This window comes from Heterodontus francisci, chromosome 34, assembly GCF_036365525.1.
Source record: "Heterodontus francisci isolate sHetFra1 chromosome 34, sHetFra1.hap1, whole genome shotgun sequence".
Lineage (NCBI taxonomy): Eukaryota > Metazoa > Chordata > Chondrichthyes > Heterodontiformes > Heterodontidae > Heterodontus > Heterodontus francisci.
In genome coordinates this window covers 9,401,958-9,424,737 of record NC_090404.1, presented here as the reverse complement: position 1 = coordinate 9,424,737, position 22,780 = coordinate 9,401,958, and the positions used below count along the sequence as shown (strand labels likewise).

Genomic DNA, 22,780 nt, shown 5'->3' with positions numbered 1-22,780 from the left:
TTTCAGGATATATTTCATAATACTCAACAAAGATACATTCCAGTGAGAAAGAAAGACTCCAGGGTAAGGTCGCAACATCCGTGGCTAACTAAGGAAGTTAATTATAGTACCAAATTGAAAGAAAAGGTGTACAATTCAGTGAAGAGTACTGGCAGGTCAGAAGATTGGAGAGAATATAAAAAAACAGCAAAGAATGACTAAAAGAATAATAAAGAAATTAGAGTATGAGAGAAAGCTAGCTAGGAATATAAAAATGGATCGTAAGAGTTTCTACAGGTAATTAAAAAGAAAAAGAGTAAGTAAAGTGAGTTTTGGTCCTCTAGAGAGTGAGTCTGAGGAGTTGATAATGGAAAATAAGGAAATGGCAGAGGAATTGAACAGATTTTTTTGCATCTCTCTTCACTTTAGAAGATGCAAATAACATCCCAGAAATAATTGTTAATCAAGAGTTGAAAGGGAGGGAGGAATTTAAAACAATTACCATCACCAGGGAAAGGGTACGGAGAAAATTACTAGAATGAAAAGCTGACAAGTCCCCAGGTCCTGATGGACTTCATCCTAGAGTCTTCAAAGAAGTGGTTTTAATTTCCCAAAATTCCCTAGATTCTGGAAAGGTACCATCAGATTGGAAAATAGCGAATGTAACTCCGCCATTCAAGAAATGAGGAAGACCGAAAGCAGGAAACTACAGGCCAGTTAGCTTAACATCTGTCATAGGGAAAATGCTGGATTCTGTTATTAAGGAGATTATAGCAGGTCATTTAGAATATCTCAATGCAACAGGCCTAGTCAACATGGTTTTGTGAAAGGGAAATTGTTTGGCTAATTTATTAGAGTTCTTTGAGGAAGTAACAGGGAACACGGATAAAGGGGAACTTGTGGATGTGGTGTACTTGGATTTCCAGAAGGCATTTGACAAGGTGCCACATCAAAGGTTGCTAAACAAAATAAGAGCTCATTCTAAAGGGGGGTAACATATTAGCATGGATAGAGGATAGAGGAAAGAGAGAGTATGCGTAAATGGGTTATTTCAGGTTGTCAAGCTGTAACTAATGGAGTGCTGCAGGATTAGTGCTGGGGCCTCAACTATTTACAATCTATATCAATGGCTTGGATGAAGGCCAATGCATGGTTGCTAAAATTGCTGCTAACACAAAGATAGGTAGGAGAGTATGTTGTGAAGAGGACATAAGGATTATGCAAAGGGGTATAGATAGGTTAAGTGAGTGGGCAAAGATTTGGCAGATGGAGTATAATATGGAAAAGTGTGAACTTGTCCACTTTGGCTGGATAGAATAGAATAGGATCAACGGAGAGAGATTGCAGAACTTTGAAATGCAGAGGGATATGATTGTCCTAGTACATGAAAAACAAAATGTTTGTATGCAGGTGCAGTAAATGATTAAGAAGGCAAATGCAATGTTGTCATTTATTGCAAGGGGAATAAAATATAAAAGTAGAGATGTTTTGTTACAGTTGTACAGGGCATTGATGAGACCACATCTAGAGTATTGTGTCCAGTTTTGGTCATCTTATTTAAGAAATGATATAATTGTATTGGAAGCAGTTCAGAGAAGGTTCACTTGACTGATATAAAAGCAAAATACTGCGGATGCTGGAAATCTGAAATAAAAACAAGAAATGCTGGAACCACTCAGCAGGTCTGGCAGCATCTGTGAAAAGAGAAGCAGTTCCGAAGAAGGGTCACTGACCCGAAACGTTAACTCTGCTTCTCTTTTCACAGATGCTGCCAGACCTGCTGAGTGGTTCCAGCATTTCTTGTTTTTATTTCACTTGACTGATTCCTGGATGAGACAGTTATCTTATGAGGAAAGGTTGGATTGGATAGATTGGGTCTGTATACATTGGAGTTTAGAAGGATGAGAGGCGATCTCCAGGTATATAAATAGTAAAAAGGTGGTAAAAGGAGGAGTGGGGCCGATTAGAGACCAAAAAGGGGATTTATACATGGATGCAGAGCGCATAGCTGAGATATTAAATGAATATTTTGCATCCGTCTTTACCGAGGAAGAAGATGCAACCAAGACAATGTTGAAAGAGGAGGTAAGTCAAATGCTAGAGGGGTTTAAAATTGATAAAGAGGAAGTATTATATAGGCTGTCTGTACTTCAAGTGGATAAAGCACCAGGACCAGATGAGATGCATCCAAGGATACTGAGGGAATTAAGGGTGGAAATTGCAGAGACACTGGCCGTAATTTCTCCGTCTTCTTTAGACTCTGGGATGGTGCCAGAGGACTGGAGAATTGCAAACATTAAACCTTTATTCAAAAAAGGGTGTAAAGATAAGCTCAGCAATTACAGGCTGGCCAGTTTAACTTCGGTGGTGGGAAAACCTCTAGAAAAAAATAATTTGGGAAAAAATCAGTAGTCACATGGACAAATGCGAGTTAATTAAGGAAAGCCAGCATGGATTTCTTAAGGGAAAATCATGTTTAGCTAACTTGGAGTTTTTTGAGGAGGTAACAGAGAGGGTTGATGAGGGCAATGCTGTTGATGTGGTGTACATGGACTTTCAAAAGGCATTTGATACAGTGCCACACAACAGACTTGTGAGCAAACTTGTAGCTCATGGAATAACAGGGATGGTAGCAACATGGATACGAAATTGGCTGAGCGACAGGAAACAAAGAGTAGTGGTTAATGAATGTTTTTTGGGCTGGAGGAAGGTTTGTAGCGGAGTTCCCCAAGGATCAGTGTTGGGACCCTTGCTTTTCCTGATGTATGTTAATGACCTAGACCTTGGTGTACAGGGCACCATTTTAAAATTTGCAGATGATATGAAACTTGGAAACATTGTGAACTGTGAGGAGGATAGTGTAGAACTTCTAAAGGACATTGATAGGTTGGTGGAATGGGCAGACAGGTGGCAGATGAAGTTCGATGCAGAGAAATGTGAAGTGATTCATGTTGGTAGGAAGAACATGGAGAGAATATAGAATAAAGGTTACGATTCTAAAGGGGTTGCAGGAGCAGAGGGACCTAGGTGTATATGTGCATAAGTCATTGAAGGTGACAGGATAGGTTGAGAGCGCAGTTAATAAAGCATACAGTATCCTGGGCTTTATTAATAGAGACATAGGGGCATAAAGTACAAAAGCAAGGAAGTATAAGACACTAGTTCGGCCTCAGCTGGAATATTGCGTCCAGTTCTGGGCACCGCACTTTAGGAAAGACGCGAGAGTATTGGAGAGAGTACAGAAAAGATTCACGAGAATGGTTCCAGGGATGAGGAATTTAATTTAGATTGGAGAAGTTAGGACTGTTCTCCTTGGAGAAGGGAAGGCTGAGAAGTGATTTGATAGAGGTATTCAAAATCACGAGGGGTCTGGACAGAGGAGATAGAGAGAAACTGTTCCCACTTGTGAAAGGATTGCGAGCGAGAGGGCACAGATTTAAAGTATTTCCTAGGAGAAGCAAAAGTGACCTGAAGAAAAACTTTTTCACGCAGCAAGTGGTTAAGGTGTGGAATGCGCTTCCTGAGAACGTGGTGGAGACAGGTTCAATTGACGCATTCAAAAGGAAATTAGACATTTATGAAAAGAATGAATGTGCAGGGTTATGGGGAGAAGGCAGGGGAATGGAATTGAGGGAATTGGTTTCCGGATTGCCGGTGCAGACATGATGGGCTGAATGGCCTCCTGCACTGTAATGATTCTGTGATCTGATAGAAATATATAAGATCCTGAGGGGACTTGACAGGGTGGGTGTTGAAAGGATGTTTCCCCTTGGGGAGAGACTAAAACTAGGGGACTCAGTTTAAAAATAACGGGTCTCCCATTTAAGACAGATGAGGAGAAATTTTTCTCTGAGGGTTGTGAGTCTGAAAATCTCTTTCCTGGAGAGTGGTGGAGGCAGGGTCATTGAATCTTTTTAAGGCAGAGGTAGACAGATTCCTAACAAACAAGGGAAACAAAGGATATCGGGAGGTGGGCAGGAAATTGGAGTCGAGTCCACAAACAGATTTTTTTACCCCAAAAATATACTTTATTCATAAACATCTGTATAAACAGTGCATTACAAAACCGTTCAAAACAGCACCAAGTTGACATTCCAAAAGGTGCAAAGGAAATCCGTTTTCTTCGATACAGGAGTGAGTTGCCTCACAACCCTTCCATTCCATTTTACATGCCATGTACGTTTTACAGTAAACCCATATTTGGTATATACAGCCTGAGGTGTTTCCCATGGGTCCAGTCCCCCAGTTCACTTTGGTGGGAGGACCTTCCACAATGGTCTTTCCCCATTGAGCCTTTGCAGCAGCTGCCCCAAGCTTAGTGCATCCGTCAGCACGTAGTCCTGGACCTTGGAATGTGCCAGTCTGCAACACTCGGTCGTGGACAACTCTTTGCGCTGGAAGACCAGCGAGTTTCGGGCAGACCAAACAGCGTCTTTCGCTGAATTGATGGTACTCTAGCAGCAGTTGATGTTTATTTCAGTGTGCGTCCCTGGGAGCAGCCCGTAGAGCACAGACTCCTGTGTTACAGAGCTTCTTGGGATGAATCTCGATAAAAACCACTGCATCTCTTTCCACACCTGCTTTGCAAAGACACATTCCAGAAGGAGGTGGGCAACTGTCTCTTCCCCACCACAGCCACCTCGAGGGCAGCGTGTGGAGGGGACGAGACTCTGGGCGTGCAGGAAGGATCTGACAGGGAAGGCCCTTCTCACCACCAGCCAAGCTATGTCTTGGTGCTTGTTTGAAAGTTCTGCTGATGGGGCATTCTGTGAAATGACTTTGGCAGTCTGCTCGGGGAACCATCCGACAGGATCCACCACCTCCTTTTCCCGTAGGGCCTTGAGGACATTCCGTGCAGACCACTGCCTGATGGATTGGTTGTCAAAGGTGTTTTCCCGCAGAAACTTTCCCAAGAAGGATAGGTAGTACGGCACGGTCCAACTGGATGGAGCGTTCTGCGGCAATTTTACCAGACCCATCCTTCGCAACACCGGGGACAGATAGAACCTCTCCACATAGTGGTACTTGGTGTTTGCTAACTGGGGCTCTACGCACAGCTTGATGCAGCCACGGATGAAGGTGGTCATCAGAATGAGGGCCACATTGGGTACATTTTTCCCGCCCTTATCCACAGATTTGAACATCGTGTCCCTCCGGACTTGGTCCATTTTGGATCTCCAGATAAAGCGGAAAATGGCTCGGGTGACTGCCACGGCTCAGGAGTGGGGTATGGGCCAGACTTGCGCCACATACAGCAATAACGTGAGCGCCTCACCCCTGATGACCAGGTTCTTACCCACAATGGAGAGAGATCGCTGCTCCCACACGCTCAGCTTGTGTTTTACCTTGGCTACTCTCTCCTTCCAGGTTTTGGTGCACGCCCTGGCCCTTCCGAACCATATCCCCAGCACCTTCAAGTAGTCTGACTTGACGGTGAACGGGACAAAGGATATGTCGGCCCAGTTCCCAAAGAACATGGCCTCACTCTTGCCGTGGTTGACTTTGGCTCCTGAGGCCTGTTCGAACTGGTCGCAGATGCTCAGCAGTCTGCGAACGGACAGCGGATCAGAGCAGAAGACGGCGATGCCGTCCATGCACAGGGAGGTTTTTACCTGAGTGCCTCCACTGGCTGGGATTGTAACCCCGCTTATGCTCGCATCCTTCCTAATGGACTCAGCAAAAGGTTCGATACAGCAAACAAACAAGACAGGGTAGAGAAGTCAGCCCTGTCTGACTCCAGATTGGATCGGGAAACTTGATTGAGACTGCGCTATTGATGTTTGTGTGGAGCAGTTTGATTAAATTGCAAACTCCCTCCCCAAACCCCATTTTGGAGAGCACGTCCATCGTGTAGGTGTGTGATATCCTGTCAAAAGCCTTCCACAGATTAGCCCTGATCTTAGAGAATGCCTGAGCAGGCTCGAGGGGATCCTGCTCCTAGTTCGTATGTTCAAACCTACCTCTTTGACCATTCTTTTGGTCAACTGGCTCGGTCTCATATTTTGTTTTATAATGCTCCTGTGAAGCGGCTTGGGATATTTTGATGTTCAGTACAATTTGTTATCAGCCTACCCATGGTTACCACACAATGCCAGGATGATTGACATCAGCTTCAAGCCAATGGGAAGAGTGGGGCATGGCTGGAGGACTGAGCGGGTGTTTGGTCCTCCAACGAATCAGAGTAAATGAGGGGTGGGGCTTTCAGCACAGGGTGAGCGGGGCTCAACCCAGATCTCCCTCCTTGGCTGAAACCCTGCATCATTTTCAACCTGATTTCACTCAAACTCCAGGAGAAAAATGGCCCTTTTCTGTCTGAAAACAGATGAAGCCTTGCATTTGAAGCAAACATTTCAACATTTGTTCGCGAAATGGTTTCATTCGGGACAAACAACAGAGATTATTTGAGGCAATAGCACGGTGTAGTGAGAAAGGAAATGCAGTGGATGTTGTCTAGATGGATTGTCAAAAGATGTTTGAGGTGCCGGACAGAAGGCTCACGGTATTATTGCACAAGTTCATTTTAGCTGCAGTTTACAATAGTTGATGCAGAAGAAGGGCCACCCGCGCATCAACACGAGCAGAATTTCTCACCCACAGCTGTTACAAAAATTTCTAAATTCACTTGTAACAGCCCTTCAAAACACTCCCACAGGGGATGCTGAGACCAGGTGGGCCCACATCAGAGACGCCATCTATGAGTCAGCTTTGACCACCTACGGCAAAAGTGCGAAGAGAAATGCAGACTGGTTTCAATCTCATAATGAAGAGCTGGAACCTGTCATAGCCGCTAAGCGCATTGCACTTTTGAACTACAAGAAAGCCCCCAGCGATTTAACATCCGCAGCACTTAAAGCAGCCAGAAGTACTGCACAAAGAACAGCTAGGCATTGCGCAAACGACTACTGGCAACACCTATGCAGTCATATTCAGCTGGCCTCAGACACCGGAAACATCAGAGGAATGTATGATGGCATGAAGAGAGCTCTTGGGCCAACCATCAAGAAGATCACCCCCCTCAAATCTAAATCGGGGGACATAATCACTGACCAACGCAAACAGATGGACCGCTGGGTTGAGCACTACCTAGAACTGTACTCCAGGGAGAATGCTGTCACTGAGACTGCCCTCAATGCAGCCCAGCCTCTACCAGTCATGGATGAGCTGGACATACAGCCAACCAAATCGGAACTCAGTGATGCCATTGATTCCCTAGCCAGTGGAAAAGCCCCTGGGAAGGACAGCATTACCCCTGAAATAATCAAGAGTGCCAAGCCTGCTATACTCTCAGCACTACATGAACTGCTATGCCTGTGCTGGGACGAGGGAGCAGTACCCCAGGACATGCGCGATGCCAACATCATCACCCTCTATAAAAACAAAGGTGACCGCGGTGACTGCAACAACTACCGTGGAATCTCCCTGCTCAGCATAGTGGGGAAAGTCTTTGCTCGAGTCGCTCTGAACAGGCTCCAGAAGCTGGCCGAGCGCGTCTACCCTGAGGCACAGTGTGGCTTTCGTGCAGAGAGATCGACTATTGACATGCTGTTCTCCCTTCGTCAGATACAGGAGAAATGCCGTGAACAACAGATGCCCCTCTACATTGCTTTCATTGATCTCACCAAAGCCTTTGACCTCGTCAGCAGACGTGGTCTCTTCAGACTACTAGAAAAGATCGGATGTCCACCAAAGCTACTAAGTATCATCACCTCATTCCATGACAATATGAAAGGCACAATTCAACATGGTGGCTCCTCATCAGAGCCCTTTCCTATCCTGAGTGGTGTGAAACAGGGCTGTGTTCTCGCACCCACACTTTTTGGGATTTTCTTCTCCCTGCTGCTTTCACATGCGTTCAAATCCTCTGAAGAAGGAATTTTCCTCCACACAAGATCAGGGGGCAGGTTGTTCAACCTTGCCCGTCTAAGAGCGAAGTCCAAAGTACGGAAAGTCCTCATCAGAGAACTCCTCTTTGCTGACGATGCTGCTTTAACATCTCACACTGAAGAATGCCTGCAGAGTCTCATCGACAGGTTTGCGTCTGCCTGCAATGAATTTGGCCTAACCATCAGCCTCAAGAAAACGAACATCATGGGGCAGGATGTCAGAAATGCTCCATCCATCAATATTGGCGACCACGCTCTGGAAGTGGTTCAAGAGTTCACCTACCTAGGCTCAACTATCACCAGTAACCTGTCTCTAGATGCAGAAATCAACAAGCGCATGGGTAAGGCTTCCACTGCTATGTCCAGACTGGCCAAGAGAGTGTGGGAAAATGGCGCACTGACACGGAACACAAAAGTCCGAGTGTATCAGGCCTGTGTCCTCAGTACCTTGCTCTACGGCAGCGAGGCCTGGACAACGTATGCCAGCCAAGAGCGACGTCTCAATTCATTCCATCTTCGCTGCCTTCGGAGAATACTTGGCATCAGGTGGCAGGACTATATCTCCAACACAGAAGTCCTTGAAGCGGCCAACACCCCCAGCTTATACACACTACTGAGTCAGCGGCGCTTGAGATGGCTTGGCCATGTGAGCCGCATGGAAGATGGCAGGATCCCCAAAGACACATTGTACAGCGAGCTCGCCACTGGTATCAGACCCACCGGCCGTCCATGTCTCCGTTATAAAGACGTCTGCAAACGCGACATGAAATCGTGTGACATTGATCACAAGTCGTGGGAGTCAGTTGCCAGCATTCGCCAGAGCTGGCGGGCAGCCATAAAGACAGGGCTAAATTGTGGCGAGTCGAAGAGACTTAGTAGTTGGCAGGAAAAAAGACAGAGGCGCAAGGGGAGAGCCAACTGTGCAACAGCCCCAACAAACAAATTTCTCTGCAGCACCTGTGGAAGAGCCTGTCACTCCAGAATTGGCCTTTATAGCCACTCCAGGCGCTGCTTCACAAACCACTGACCACCTCCAGGCGCGTATCCATTGTCTCTCGAGATAAGGAGGCCCAAAAGAAAAGACAATAGTTGATGGGGAGTGGATTGACAGCAGGAGCCCAGTGCGCAGGCGCAGTGCTGGACTGTATTTGGAGCATGCGTAGTGTCACTTTGATCAGAGCTGTGCGAGTGGTGGAGACTCTCTTGCAGCAGATGAGTGTCGACGGAACGCAGGGGAGGAATGGAGCCGGCGGGTGAGCGGGGAGACTTCAGAAACATCTGTTGTAGGCCGCAAGCTCCGAATAAAAAGCTCCAGGTCTTCGTTTGCAGCTCCGGGACTTTCTCCCGAGAAGAGGTTAGCAGCCGCCATCTTGGCTGGACGGGGAGTAGAGCGCATGCGCGGCCATCTTGGTGACACCGAGTGGGCGGGGCTTCAAGGGCCTAATGACTTTGGTAAACACCTTTAATAGGATATTAGGACACAATTTGCAGCCAAATTTTTTCTCACTCTTTAAGATGCTGGTAAGTGCCGGGGTTACTGTTTACATCCCACTGAATTGTAAGAGAAATTATGTGAAATTTTCAACTCGGTGTTGAGTCTGGAAGACTGAAGTGCCAAATTGAAAAATGAGCTGTTCCTCGAGCTTCTGTTGAGCTTCATTAGAACAGTGTAGGAGGCTGAGGGCAGAGTGGGATTGGAACAGAGATGACTGGTGACCAGAAGCTCAGGGTCATGCTTGCGAACTGAACAGGTGTATTCCACTTTTATCTTTAGTTATTCTTTTTTATATATTTTTTTGTTTTATTTTGTTTCATCTTAGTTTGTTCAGTTTGCTTACCCACTATTTATTTTCATATTTGTACTTGCGGTTATTCAATTTTCAGTCTGTTAACACCCTATCTGCACTAATGCTTTGTCTTTCAACACAGCATTAACATATTGTTTGCCTTTGCTCCATGACCTTCTGGTCAGCTATTCTGTGACCTTGTCCTAGCTACACCTTCTCCTTTGTTATCTCTTGCCCCATCCCCGCTTTACTTGCTTATAACCTTTTACATTTCTAATATTTGCCAGTTCTGAAGAAGGGTCACTGACCTGAAACGTTAACTCTGCTTCTCTCTCCGCAGATGCTGCCAGACCTGCTGAGTATTTCCAGCATTTCTTGTTTTTATTTCAGATTTCCAGCATCTGCAGTATTTAGCTTCTATTTTAGTGGTTGGAATGATGATGTCTGTACTCAAAGATGTAAAGGAAAAACATCTAACGGAAAATATAATGAAGAGCAGCCAGCATGGATTTCAAAAGGGAAGGTGATGCTTGACCAACCTTATTGAATCCTTTGAAGAAGGAACAGAAAGAGTAGACGTTTAGAGATACAGCACTGAAACAGGCCCTTCGGCCCACCGAGTCTGTGCCAACCATCAACCACCATTTATACTAATCCCATATTCCTACCACATCCCCACCTGTCCCTATATTTTCCCTACCACCTACCTATACTAGGGGCAATTTCTAATGGCCAATTTACCTATCAACCTGCAAGTCTTTGGCATGTGGGAGGAAACCGGAGCACCCGGAGGAAACCCACGCAGACACAGGGAGAACTTGCAAACTCCACACAGGCAGTACCCGGAATTGAACCCGGGTCGCTGGAGCTGTGAGGCTGCGGTGCTAACCACTGCGCCGCTGTGCCGCCCCAGTATGTAATGTACCTGGAAATTCAATCGGCCTTAGTGACCAGGCAGCAGAATGGAGAGCAAGCTGGCTACAAACCAGAAAACAGAGTAGGGGTTAAAGGTATTTACTCAGGCTGGTGGAAGGTGGGAAGTGGTGTTCCACAGGGATTGGGATCACTGTTGTTCACCATTTACATAAACTATTTGGAGTTGAGATCAGAAATACAATTTCAAAATTTGCAGGTGAACCACATTGGGGGATGTGGTTAATACTGAGGAAGACTGCGCTAGCGTCCTTGTAGAATTATTCAGTTGCGTTAAGTAAATCGCAGCATCATCTTTAAATTTATTTTGACTGATCTCATCACTAGATAGTTATGTGAAAAACAAAAATCATTGACTGTTCCCAATTCCAGAATTGTCAGGTTCAAACTCAACATTTTCCAAGTCCAGTCTTAATACGTCACACAACGTACCGGATGTAGGTGAGATATTTGACTCTTGTCCAACACAATCCAAACACAGGCCCAAAGACAGATGGGTAAGTGTAGCTTCACAGTGAATCCTTTCAAACCTCACTAAACTTTGGCAGACTGACAATCCATTGTTAACTAATGGAGTCGGGATCTTTGTAAAATCAGGAAGGAAATGCTTGGAAATGTGTCAGATAGTTGATGAATAGAGTGGGACATCATCTCCCTTTGATTTCTATTCCTGACACCAGGCAACAGAAAAAGGGAATTACAATATGACAGTAAGAGACTCTTCAGGGGTGAGATATCACACTTCAGTGCAACACGTCTGCCAGCTCCATCTCCACAAACCTCAGTACGGTCAGCCTTTCAGCAGCTGCAACATTGATTGTAATAACTAGTATTTTAACATGTCTAGATTTCTCTCCAAGGAGGAAACATGTCCCCTTTGTCTAGTTTCTCCAAAAGGAGGACGCACGTTCTCTTTGTTCAGTTTCTGTGTAAGGAGGACACACATCCTCTTTGCCTGGTTTCTCTATAAGGAGGACATACGTCCTCTTTGTCTGGTTTCTCTATAAGGAGGACACGTGTCCTTTTAGTCTTTTTCTCTATAAGGAGGACACGTGTCCTTTTAGTCTGGTTTCTCTATAAGGAGGACACGTGTCCTTTTAGTCTTTTTCTCTATAAGGAGGACACGTGTCCTTTTAGTCTGGTTTCTCTATAAGGAGGACACACGTCCTTTTAGTCTTTTTCTCTATAAGGAGGACACGCGTCCTTTTAGTCTTTTTCTCTATAAGGAGGACACGTGTCCTTTTAGTCTGGTTTCTCTATAAGGAGGACACACGTCCTCTTTGCCTGGTTTCTCTATAAGGAGGACACACGTCCTCTTTGCCTGGTTTCTCGATAAGGAGGACACACGTCCTCTTTGCCTGGTTTCTCTATAAGGAGGACACACGTCCTCTTTGTCTGGTTTCTCTATAAGGAGGACACATGTCCTCTTTGTCTGGATTGTGTTTGCTGTGGTTTGCTGGAGCTGTGTTTGAATGTCACTGCACACTGTGGGAAGGAATTCCTGCAGACCGTGTGGAGCTGTGTTTCATCATTTTGTAAGAATCCTCAGAAATCCCTACATTAGGTTTTCTTGCTAATTAATGAAACTCTCTTAAAATCTATGATTGTACATTTCTTTAATTTCATTGTTATACTGAATCTTATACTGAATTATATATTGAATCGTTTTTCTGATACTCTATGGGTAAAAACGGCTAAGAGGTGACATGATGGGACCTTCATTTGGTTTGGACCTTCATTGACCAAATGGTCAAAAGGTAAAAGTTCAGCAGAAATCCAGCAGAGCATGAAAACAGACAGCCTGCTTTGTAAGAATTAATGATAAACACCCTCGCAGAATTCCAGAGGTCCTGACAGAGGGCAGAGAAAGCAATAGAATCCTAGACAAGACACCGGGGTGCCAGGGGCACCATGTTCTCCTTGTTTTGCCCAGGCACTGGCATTGTAGTAGTTACGAGCTGATGGGTGTCGGAATGTGGGAAGCCAACGATCGTGAGAGTTTGACCTGGTTTGGACGGGCAGATGGTTCAGTGACATCTTTTGTAATTGGGCTGTTTAAATAATACCGAGGTGATGATTGGATTAATCTGTCTTCTTTAGCTTTGCTGTGTGAAGAAAGTATAAGAGGAAATTCCCCGAGCACAGAAATAAAGTTTTTATGTGTTGAATTGACTGATGCAACGGTACTTGGGGCAGGGCCAGGGAGTGGGATACGTGGAGATTGCACTTATACCCAGCGCGTAATGGTAAAGGGAGCGAAGGATAGACTGAATAATTCAGGCCAGTCAGTCTAACCTCAGTAGTGGGCAAATTATTGAAATCTATTCTGAGAGACTGGATAAACTGTCACTTGGACCCTAGATTAATCAAGGATAGTCAGCATGGATTTGTTAAGGGAAGATCTTGTTTGACGAACTTGATCGTATTCTTTGAAGAAGTAACAAGGAAGATAGATGAGGGTAGTGCAGTTGATGTGGTCTACATGGATTATAGCAAGGCTTTTGACAAGGTCCCACATGGCAGACTGTTTAAAAAATAAAATCCCATAGGATCCAGGGAAATGCAGCAAGGTGGATACAAAATTGGCTCAGTGGCTGGAAACAAAGGGTAATTGTTGACGGCTGTTTTAGCGACTGGAGGGCTGTTTCCAGTGGTGTTCTACTGGGTCCCCTGCTTTTTGTGGTCTATATTAACGATTTGGATGTTAATGTAGGGAGGCATGATCAAGAAGTTTGCAGACAACACAGAGATTGGCCATGTGGTGGATTGCGAGGAGGATAGCTGTAGGCTGCAGGAAGATATTGATAGTCTGGTCAGATGGACAGAAAAGTGGCAAATGGAATTCAACTTGGAGAAGTGTGAGGTGATATATTTGGGAAGGTCAAACAAGGCAAAGGAATACACAATTAATGGGGAAAATACTGAGAGATGAGAAGAAGTCAGGGACCTTGGAGTGAATGCCCACGGATTCCTGAAGGTAGCAGGACATGTCAATAAGGTGGTTAAGAAGGCATATGGAATCTTTTCCTTTATTAGCTGAGGTATAGAATACAAGAGCAGGGAGGTTATGCTGGAACTGTATAACTCACTGGTTAGGCCACAACTTGAGTACTGTGTGCAGTTCTGCTCACCTCATTACAGAAAGGATGTAATTGCACTCGAGAGGGTACAGAGGAGATTTACGAGGATGTTGCCAGGATTGGAAAAATGCAGCTATGAGAACAGATTGGATAAGCTGGGGTTGTTCTTTGAACAGAGATGGCTGAAGGGAGATCTGATTGAAATGTACAAAGTTTTGAGGGGCCTGGATAGAGTGGAGGTGAAGGGTCTATTCACCTTAGCAGAGAGGTCAGTGATGAGGGGACATAGATTTAAAGTGATTGGTAGAAAAATTAGAGGGGAGATGAGGAAAAACATTTTCATCCGGAGGGTGGTCTGGAACTCACTGCCTGAAAGGGTAGTTGAGGCAGAGACTCTCAACTCATTCAAAAGGAGTTGGGATATGCACCTCCAGTGCCGTAAGTTGCAGGGCTGTGGACCAAATGCTGGAAGGTGGGATTAGAATAGGTGGATCGTTCTTCGGATGGCACAGACACGATGCGCCAAGTGGCCTCTTTTTCTGTGCCTTTAGCTTTCAATGATTCTAATGCTGTTGTACTTTGATAGTACTGCTCAGACATTGACATGTGTCAAGTCTTACTTATGCTGACTGAAATATAGCCACTGTCACTAATAATGGTTATCGCTCGGGCACACGGAGTGGAGACTTCACCAGAGTGGTATATAGTCAAGGTGTGAAAGTGGGAATTTGGTTCAGGTGGGAATTCGGTGCAGAGGAAAGAGGAATTGACAATGACTTTTCAACATGGAAGACAAGTGATTGGTTGTGATCATTTTCTCTTATCTAAACTAGGGAATTTTAATTTAATCAATCTAGCATCAATTTGAATAATAAACCTAAGAATCTTCTGAGACCGAGGTAAATTATTACAGTTTCATTAGTTGTAGGAAGGGTTAACAGCCGTATTAAAGCTTACTCGTAGTGGGGCTTAGTATTGTGGAGTTTATTAATTATAAATTTAAAAAAAAAAATTAAATTATAAAGATGACAGGGCAGGTGATGTGTTGTGGCTGCAGTATGTGGGAGCTGGTGGACGCCAGTGTGATCCATGGCAAACATGTCTGCGGCTCGAGGAGCTTCGCCTCAAAGTCAGTGAGCTGGAGGCTGAGCTACAGCCACTGTGATGCATCAGGGAGAGGGAAAGTTACTGGGACACTTTGTTCCAGAAGGCAGTCACACCCCTTGGGATAGGGAGTTCTGATTTGAACAGGGACAGGAGGGTATCACTGCGATTGAAGCAGCGAAGGGGATAGAGAAGGCAGAAGTAGAGCAGCCTCAGCCCTTGCAATTGTCCAACAGATTTGAGGTTCTTTCAGCTTATATGGGTGAGAGTGAGGGCTACAGGGTGGATGAGCAAACTGACCATGGCACCGTGGTACAGGAAGCCATTCAAGCAGGGGTAAATAGGAATGTAGTGGTAGTAGGGGACAGTATAGTTGGGGGATAGACACTGTTCTCTGCAACGAAGTGTGAGAAGGCTGTGTTGCCTGCCTGGTGCCAGGGTTCAGGACATCTGCTCAGGGCTGGAGAGGAACTTGGAGAGGGAGGATCCAGTTGTGGTCCATGTGGGGACCAATGACATAGATAGGACTAGGAAAGATGTTCTGAGCTGGGATATAAGCAATTAGGGGCTAAATTAAAAAGAACCTTCAAGGTAATAATCTCTGGATTATTACCTGAGCCACGAGCATATTGAAATAGGGTGGATAAGATTAGAGAGTTGTGGGAGATGTGGGTTTCCATTCATGGGGCACTGGCATCAGTACTGGGGAAAGTGGAAGTTGTACCATTGGGATGGTCTTCACCTAAAACGTGCTGGGGCCAGTGTTCTGGCGAGTCGTGTAACTAGGGCGGTGGAGAGGGCTTTAAACTAAATAGTGGGAGCGAGGAATCGAGTGAGGGAAGATGTGATCATTTAGAGAGAGAGAGAGGAGAAGGCAAGAGAGCAACGTAGCAATAAGGGAATTGATAATCTGAGTGTGGGGTAGGAAGGGGAGATTGGCGGGAAGCAAAACTGCTAACAGGAAGTAGTAAGCAAAATTAGAAGTCAGACGAAGTGAAGGCAAGCATCAAATAGGATCAGAATGCAGAATATGTTAAAAAGACAAAGTTAAGGGCACTCTGAATGCAAGAAGGTAAATGATTTGAAAACACAAATCGAGGTGAACTGGTATGATTAAATTGCCATTACAGAGACATGTTTACACGGTGACCAAGACTGGGAACTGAATAGTCAAGGATAATCGTCATTTAGGAAAGATAGGAAAAAAGGACAAGGGCGTGGGGTAATGTTTTTAATTAGGGACACGATCAATACATTTGTGAGAGGATCGCAGGATCAAGATGTAGAATCAGTTTGGGTGAAGCTAAGAAACAGCAAGGGGCAGCAAACATTGGTGGGAATTGTTTATAGGCCACCAAACTGTAGTGGTAATGTTGGGCATGGTATAAATCTGGAAATTAGAGGTGTATGTAACATGGGTAATAAAGTAATAATGGGCATCTTCAGTTTACATATAGACTGGGTTAACCTAATCAACACTAATGCTGTGGAGGATGAATTACTGGAGTGTGTACGAGATGGTTTTCAGGAGCAGAATGTTGAAGAACCAACTCTGGATCGGGCTAGTTCAGATTTCGTATTATATAACGAGAAAGTGCGAATTAATAACCTTGCTGTAAAGGAGCATTTAGGAAATAGTGACCATAATATTATAGAATTTTACATTAAATTTGAAAGTGATGTAATTCATTCTGAAACTTGGGTCTTAAATCTGAACAAAAGAAACTGAAGGTATGAGAGGTAAGTTGGCTATGGTGGATTGGGAAAATACACCAAAAGATTTGACAGACAGCCATAGGCTAATATTTAAAGTATTATGACATGGTCTACAACAAATAACCATTCCTCGAAAACACAAAAACCCAACGGGAAAGATGAATCAACTGTGGCTAACAGAAGAAGTTAAACATTACATTAGATCAAAGGAAGTGGCTTATAAAGTTGCCAGAAAAAGTGTTAAGCCTGAGGATTGGGAGCAATTTAGAATCCAGCAAAGGATGACCAAGAAACTGATAAAGAAGGGAAAGGAGAATGTGAATACAAGCTAGCGAGTAGCATAAAGGTGGACTGTAAAAGCTTCTTTAGATATGTGAAAAGGAAAAGATCAGTAAGGACAAATGTGGGTCCATTACAGGCGGAGACAGGAGAATTTATAATGGAGGATAGGGAAATAGCGGAGAAACTAAACAATTACTTTGTCTGTCTTCACGGAGGAAGTTACCAAAATTCTCCCAGAAATACTAGGGAACCAAAGCACTTGTGAAAATGAGGGACTGATCGAATAATTAACTGAATTGAAGGTTGATAAATCCCCTGGACCAGATGAGCGACATCCCAGAGTGTTAAATGAGGTGGCTATAGGGATATAGTGGGTGCATTGGTGATTATCTTTCAAAATTTGATGGATTCTGGAAGGGTTCCTGCAGTCTGTAAAGTAGCAAATGTAATCCCCCAGAAAGGAGGGGGAGAGAAAATGGGGCACTACAGACCTATTAGTTTGATATCAGTAGTAGATTCTAACATTTTCTCTATTCTAAAGGATATGATAATGAGACACTTAGAAAATAATATGATTGGGCAGAGTCAACCTGGATTTATGAAAGGCACCGTGCTGGCTGTGACAGGAGCATGAGCATGCACAGTGCTGGAGCAGGAAGGAATTCATTGTGTCGGATCCGCAGCGAGTCAGAAGCGCAGGAGGGGAATTGAGTCGGCAGGTGGGCGGGGAGGCTTTGTAAACACCTGGTGTAGGCCTCAAACCCCGAATAAGAAGCAAACGCACCGAGTGGGGAGACAGCTGTGAGGCTTCTCCTGGTGACAGTCCCGGGGTTAACAGCCGCCGTTTTTATAGGGCGGTAGGGCGCATGCGCAGTTATCCTGGGCAAGGAAGCAGGAGGAATGTGAATTTCTATTGTAGACAGTGATGGTTTTCGTAAACTGCTTTTACAGGAGCTTAGGAGGGGAAGATTTACATACAGCAAACTCAAACCAAGTGAAATGTTTGTCTCTTCTGAATTTCTATCCTGGACTAGCAGTGATTGCTTTGGCAAACTGATAATTAGTTATTGAGAAAGATTAAACAGGTTGGGGCTTTTTTCTTTTGAAAGGGCAGGACTTAGAGGTGACCTGATAGACGTCTTTAAAATTATGAATGGGTTCGACAGGGTCTACGTGGAAAGAATGTTTGTTTCCACTTGTGGGAGAATCCAACCTTAGGGGCAATAAATACAAGTTTAAATATAACAGACACGGTCCCTTTACTCAGAGTGGGTAGAATGTGGAACTCCGTATCACAAGATCTGGTTGAGGCAAATGGCTTAGATCAGGATTGTCCAGTATATGGCCCACAGGCCAGGATCTGGCTCACCAAAGGTATCCATCCGGCCCATGGATGTAAACTGTATGCAGCCGTTTCTCATCCTTGCCTGTGGTTAAAAAACAGTTTTGAGGTCCGTCACTGATAATTTCAGGGTGAGAAATTTCCCACTGGTTTCTTTCCGAGCAGACTGGCTTTAAAACAAATTGCACTGTCAGTTTCACAGCTGAATTGGAATTTCTGAGTTAAGATCTTTACCTATTGCTCGTTAACACTTCTTCCCATAGCTAACAGGCACACAGAGCAGGAACAGCAGTTTCCAAACTTTGGACAGATGTGGGGTTTGCCGGTGGGCTTTTAAAAGTTGCCCCCCCCCCCCCCCCCCCCACGTGAAAAGGTTTGACACCCCTGGCTTGGATTTCTCGAAAGGAAACTAGACGAGAACATCAGAGCAAAGGGAGTAGATCAATGTACTGAAAGACTATGATGAGGTAGATGGATTGGGAGGAGACGCATGTGGGGTATAAACACTGGCACAGACTAGTTGGGCCGAATGGCCTGTTTCGAAGCTGTATATTCTGTGTAATTCTGTGTAAATTCCTTTTACAGGCGATTAGGAGAGAATTTTCAGACAGGAAGCTCAAACCAAACATCACATCAATATTGGACAGTCACTCAGTTTATCAGGACCTGAATATCAGGAGCCTTTGAATGTGGAAGGAGAAATGTTTGTCTGTTCTGTCTGCGGGAAAATATTTCAAACATCAGTGTGACTGAAAAAGCACCGAGATACACACCCGAGTGAGAGTGTTCCAGAGTACTGACTGAGCTTTAACCATTTACACAGCCTGACAAAACACTGCACCATTCACAGTGGGGAGAAACCGTACACTTGTACTGTGTGTGGACAAGGCTTCAACTGATCATCCAACCTGGAGAGAGACAAGGACACCTGCACCACGGAGAAACCATGGAAATGTGGGGATTGTGGAAAGGGATTCAATTACCCATCTGAACTGGAAACTCATCGACGCAGTCACACTGGAGAGAGGCCATTCACCTGCTCCATGTGTGGGAAGGAATTCACTCAGTCGTCCAGTCTGTATACACACCAGAGAATTCATACTGGAGAGAGGCCATTCATCTGCCTTGAATGCGGGAAGGGATTTAATGCTTTATCAACTCTCCAGAAACACAAGCGGGTTCACTCTGATAAGAGACCGTTCAAATGTTCTGATTGTGAGAAGAGCTTTAAAAGCACAAAGGATCTACTGGCACACCAACGCACTCACACTGGGGAGAGGCCGTTTATCTGCTCCGTGTGCGGGAAGGGATTCACACAGTCATCCCACCTCCTGAGACACCAACTTGTTCACTCTGATAACAGACCTTTTCAATGTTCTGTTTGTGAGAAGAGCTTTAAAAGTAAAAAGGATTTACTGAACCATCAACGCACTCACACTGGGGAGAGGCCGTTTACCTGCTCTGTGTGTGGGAAGGGATTCACTCATTCGTCCAGCCTCTATACACATCAGCAAGTTCACACTGGAGAGAGGCCTTTCATCTGCCTTGAATGTGGGAAGGCGTTTAATGTTTTATCAAATCTCCGGACACACCAGCGGGTTCACTCTGATGAGAGACCCTTTCAATGTTCTGACTGTGGGAAGAGCTTCAAAAGCACAAAAAATTTACTCAACCACCAACGCACTCACACTGGGGAGAGGCCGTTCACCTGCTGTGAGTGTGGGAAGGGATTCACTCATTCATCCACCCTGCTGACACACCAGCAGGTTCACTCTGATGAGAGACCTTTAAAATGTTCTGACTGTGAGAAGAGATTTAAAAGCAAAAAGGATCTGCTGAAACACCAACGTATTCATGCTGGGGAGAGACCATTCACCTGCTGTGAGTGTGGTCAGGAATTCACTGATTCAACCGAGCTTCTGATACACCAGCGAGTTCACACTGGGGAGAGGCCGTTCACCTCCATTTGTGCGAAGTGACTCACTCAGTCAACCAACCTGGTGACATACCAGTAAGTTAGTGAGTGACTGCAGGGATTGGATTCTGCTCTTGCTGCTGTTAATCACACCCAGAAATGAATCCTGACTGGAAACCTGTTTCCAATTGGGTTTCCACTGGGCTCAGCAGTAGGCTGCTTGCTTTTCGTGGTATATATCAATGAGTTAGACTTAAATGTAGGAGCCATGATTAAGAAGTTTGCAGATGATACAAAAATTGGTCGTGTGGTTGATAATGAAAAAGATAGCTGTAGACTGCATGTAGATATCAATGGACTGGTCAGGTGGGCAGAAAAGAGGCAAATGGAATTCGAAGTGTGAGGTAACGAGGCAAGGGAATACACAACGAGTGGGCGGATCCTGAAAAGTGTAGAGGAACAGAGGGTTCTTGAAGTGCATGTCCACAGATCCATGAATGTAGCTGGACAGGTAAATGAGTTACTTAAGAAGGCATATGGGATACTTTCTTATATTAGCCAAGGCATAGAATATAAGAGCAACGAGTATTTCCAGCATTTTCTATTGATGAATGGTCACAGACCTGAAACATTAACTCTGCTTCTCTCTCCACAGATGCTGCCAGACCTGCTGAATATTTCCTACATTTTCTGTTTTTATTACAAGAGCAGGGAGGTTATGCTAGACCTGAATAAAACACTAGTTAAATAACAGCTAGAGTACTGTGTACAGTTCTGGTCACCGCATTACAGGAAAGGTGTGATGGCATCAGAGAGGATACAGAGGAGATTTATGAAGATGTGCCAGGGATGGAGAATTTTCACTATGATGAAAGATTGGATAGGAAGGACCTGTTTCCATTAGCGGAGGAATTAATAATCAGGTGACATAGTTTTCAAGTAATTGGCAGAAGGATTAGGGGGGAGTGGAGAAATCATTTCACCCAGAGGGTGGTGGCAGTCTGGAACTCACTGCCTGAAAAGGTGGTAGAGGCAGAAACCCTTACATTTTAACAAAACACTTGGATATGCACTTGCGGTGCTGTAAACTACAGGACTGCAGACCAAGAGCTGGAAAGTGGGATTAGGCTGGCTAGCTCTTTTTCAGCCAGCACAGATACAATGGGCTGAATGGCTTCCTGTGCTATAAATATTCTATATTTGTATTCTGATAGTTGGGGTCTGTTTCTACTGATAACCTCCAGCCCAGTTAGAGTGGTTATTAATATTCTGGATAGACTTGAAATAAATCAGCTTTGTTTTAAACACATTGTTGTAGATTTTTATCTTTCCCACCTGAGTGTTTAGTATCACCCGGCTGGAGCTCAGAAAGGACAATCTCTGGGGAGGATCATACGGCAGGAACAGAACTTCAGCCTGGACACAGTCCTTCAGGGTCATGCTGAGAGGGACAAACGGCACTTTGGTCTTTCTCATCTCTCTGCTGAGAATAAAGTCCCCATGTGGGTTAATCCTGAGGAATGTAAGAAATGTGTCCCAGCCGCGCTCTCCCATAGTTCAGAGCTCCTGGGTACAGAATGGAAGGCTCCTTTACAACTGTGTTTAGAGTCAGGAGGAACAACAGTGAATGCTGGAAACGTGTTGTCAAATCAGAGATTGGTGTAAAACTATGATCTGTTCCTGACTGAAAGTGAAATGTCCGGTTTAAGTTCCCAGTCTAAAAACCACTGGTAATTCTACGATGAATTAACATGTTTGTGTGTCAGTCTTGAGTCTATCATTTTAATACAGCTGTTAACTCATTTAAAATAAACCTAGCTAAAATAAATAAAGTTGTCATTGAAATAGACACAGGAGCCTGTTAACTGCTTGGGCAATTACACAACATTTTTTTTCCCCAGATGAAGAAGGTCTTGCATTGTGTTTTCAGTCCTTGCTTTATTGATGTGTCTGTGTTAGACACCAGAATAACTAAAAATACATGACCCAGAACATTCACGGGTGCGATCCTGACAGATACTCTGGAATCATTCCCACTGTGGGGCTCCACCACTGACCCTGCTGAAGGTTGTAGGCTCAGGGAGTGGAGCTTCCAGGAGTGGACTGTACGAAAGCTGGGTTTCAGTATCCTGACAAATATATGGTGAGGAACCAGAGGAATCCTTACTAAGGAACTGTTTGGGGTTTTACCTGCCAGTGTAGGTCTAGGCATGAATGATAAAAGTGAAATACTCCAGATGCTGGAAATCTGAAACAGAACAAAGTGCTGGAAATACTCAGCAGGTCTGGCAGCATCTGTGGAGAGAGAAGCAAAATTAACGTTTCAGGTCTGTGACCTTTCATCAGAACTGGCAAAGGTTAGAAAAGTATTGGGTTCTAAGCAAGGGGAGGGGAGTGGGGGAGAGAACAAAAGGGAAGGTTTTTGATAGGGCAGAGGGAGATTAAATAATAAAGCTGTCCTGGGACAAAGGCAACGTACCTGCTTCTCATGCAGTCAGAGCTGCTCATTATTCCACTATTAGCACTCTGTCTGGACTAATGCTTTGTCTTTCAACACATGCTTTGCCTTTGTCCCAGGATAATATATGCTTAGAGGCACAGGGCAAGGCTAGAATACTTAATGAGTACTTTCTATCAGTGTTGACTAAAGAAGAGGATGCTGACAAAATGTCGGTAGAAGTGGAGGGAGGCAGTGGATAGGGTAAAAATTGAGAGGAAGTATTGGAAAGGCTGACGATGCTTAGGGTAGATACGTCCTC

The 22,780-nt window shown here is 44.7% G+C and overlaps 2 protein-coding genes across 5 annotated transcripts in view; both read left to right on the top strand.

Annotated features, from left to right (window-relative positions):
* Positions 1–22,780, top strand: part of LOC137349018 (zinc finger protein 229-like) — a 36,667-nt gene that overhangs the window by 5,631 nt on the left and 8,256 nt on the right. The window lies entirely within an intron of this gene.
* Positions 9,046–21,326, top strand: LOC137349021 (zinc finger protein 551-like). Of its 2 annotated transcripts, none has more exons than XM_068014279.1 (2): positions 9,046–9,216; positions 18,692–21,326. In XM_068014279.1, exon 2 carries the CDS (start codon positions 19,150–19,152, stop codon positions 20,083–20,085), a length of 936 nt encoding a protein of 311 aa, XP_067870380.1. In that variant the 5' UTR covers positions 9,046–9,216; positions 18,692–19,149; the 3' UTR covers positions 20,086–21,326. The 2 variants fall into 2 exon arrangements, with proteins under 2 accessions (XP_067870380.1, XP_067870382.1); XM_068014281.1 differs by lacking the exon at positions 9,046–9,216 and adding an exon at positions 9,236–9,383.

Bases quoted from the DNA above. Each gene is read 5' to 3' on its own strand.
- LOC137349021 (XM_068014279.1), top strand. From the start codon at position 19,150: ATGTGTGGGAAGGAATTCACTCAGTCGTCCAGTCTGTATACACACCAG.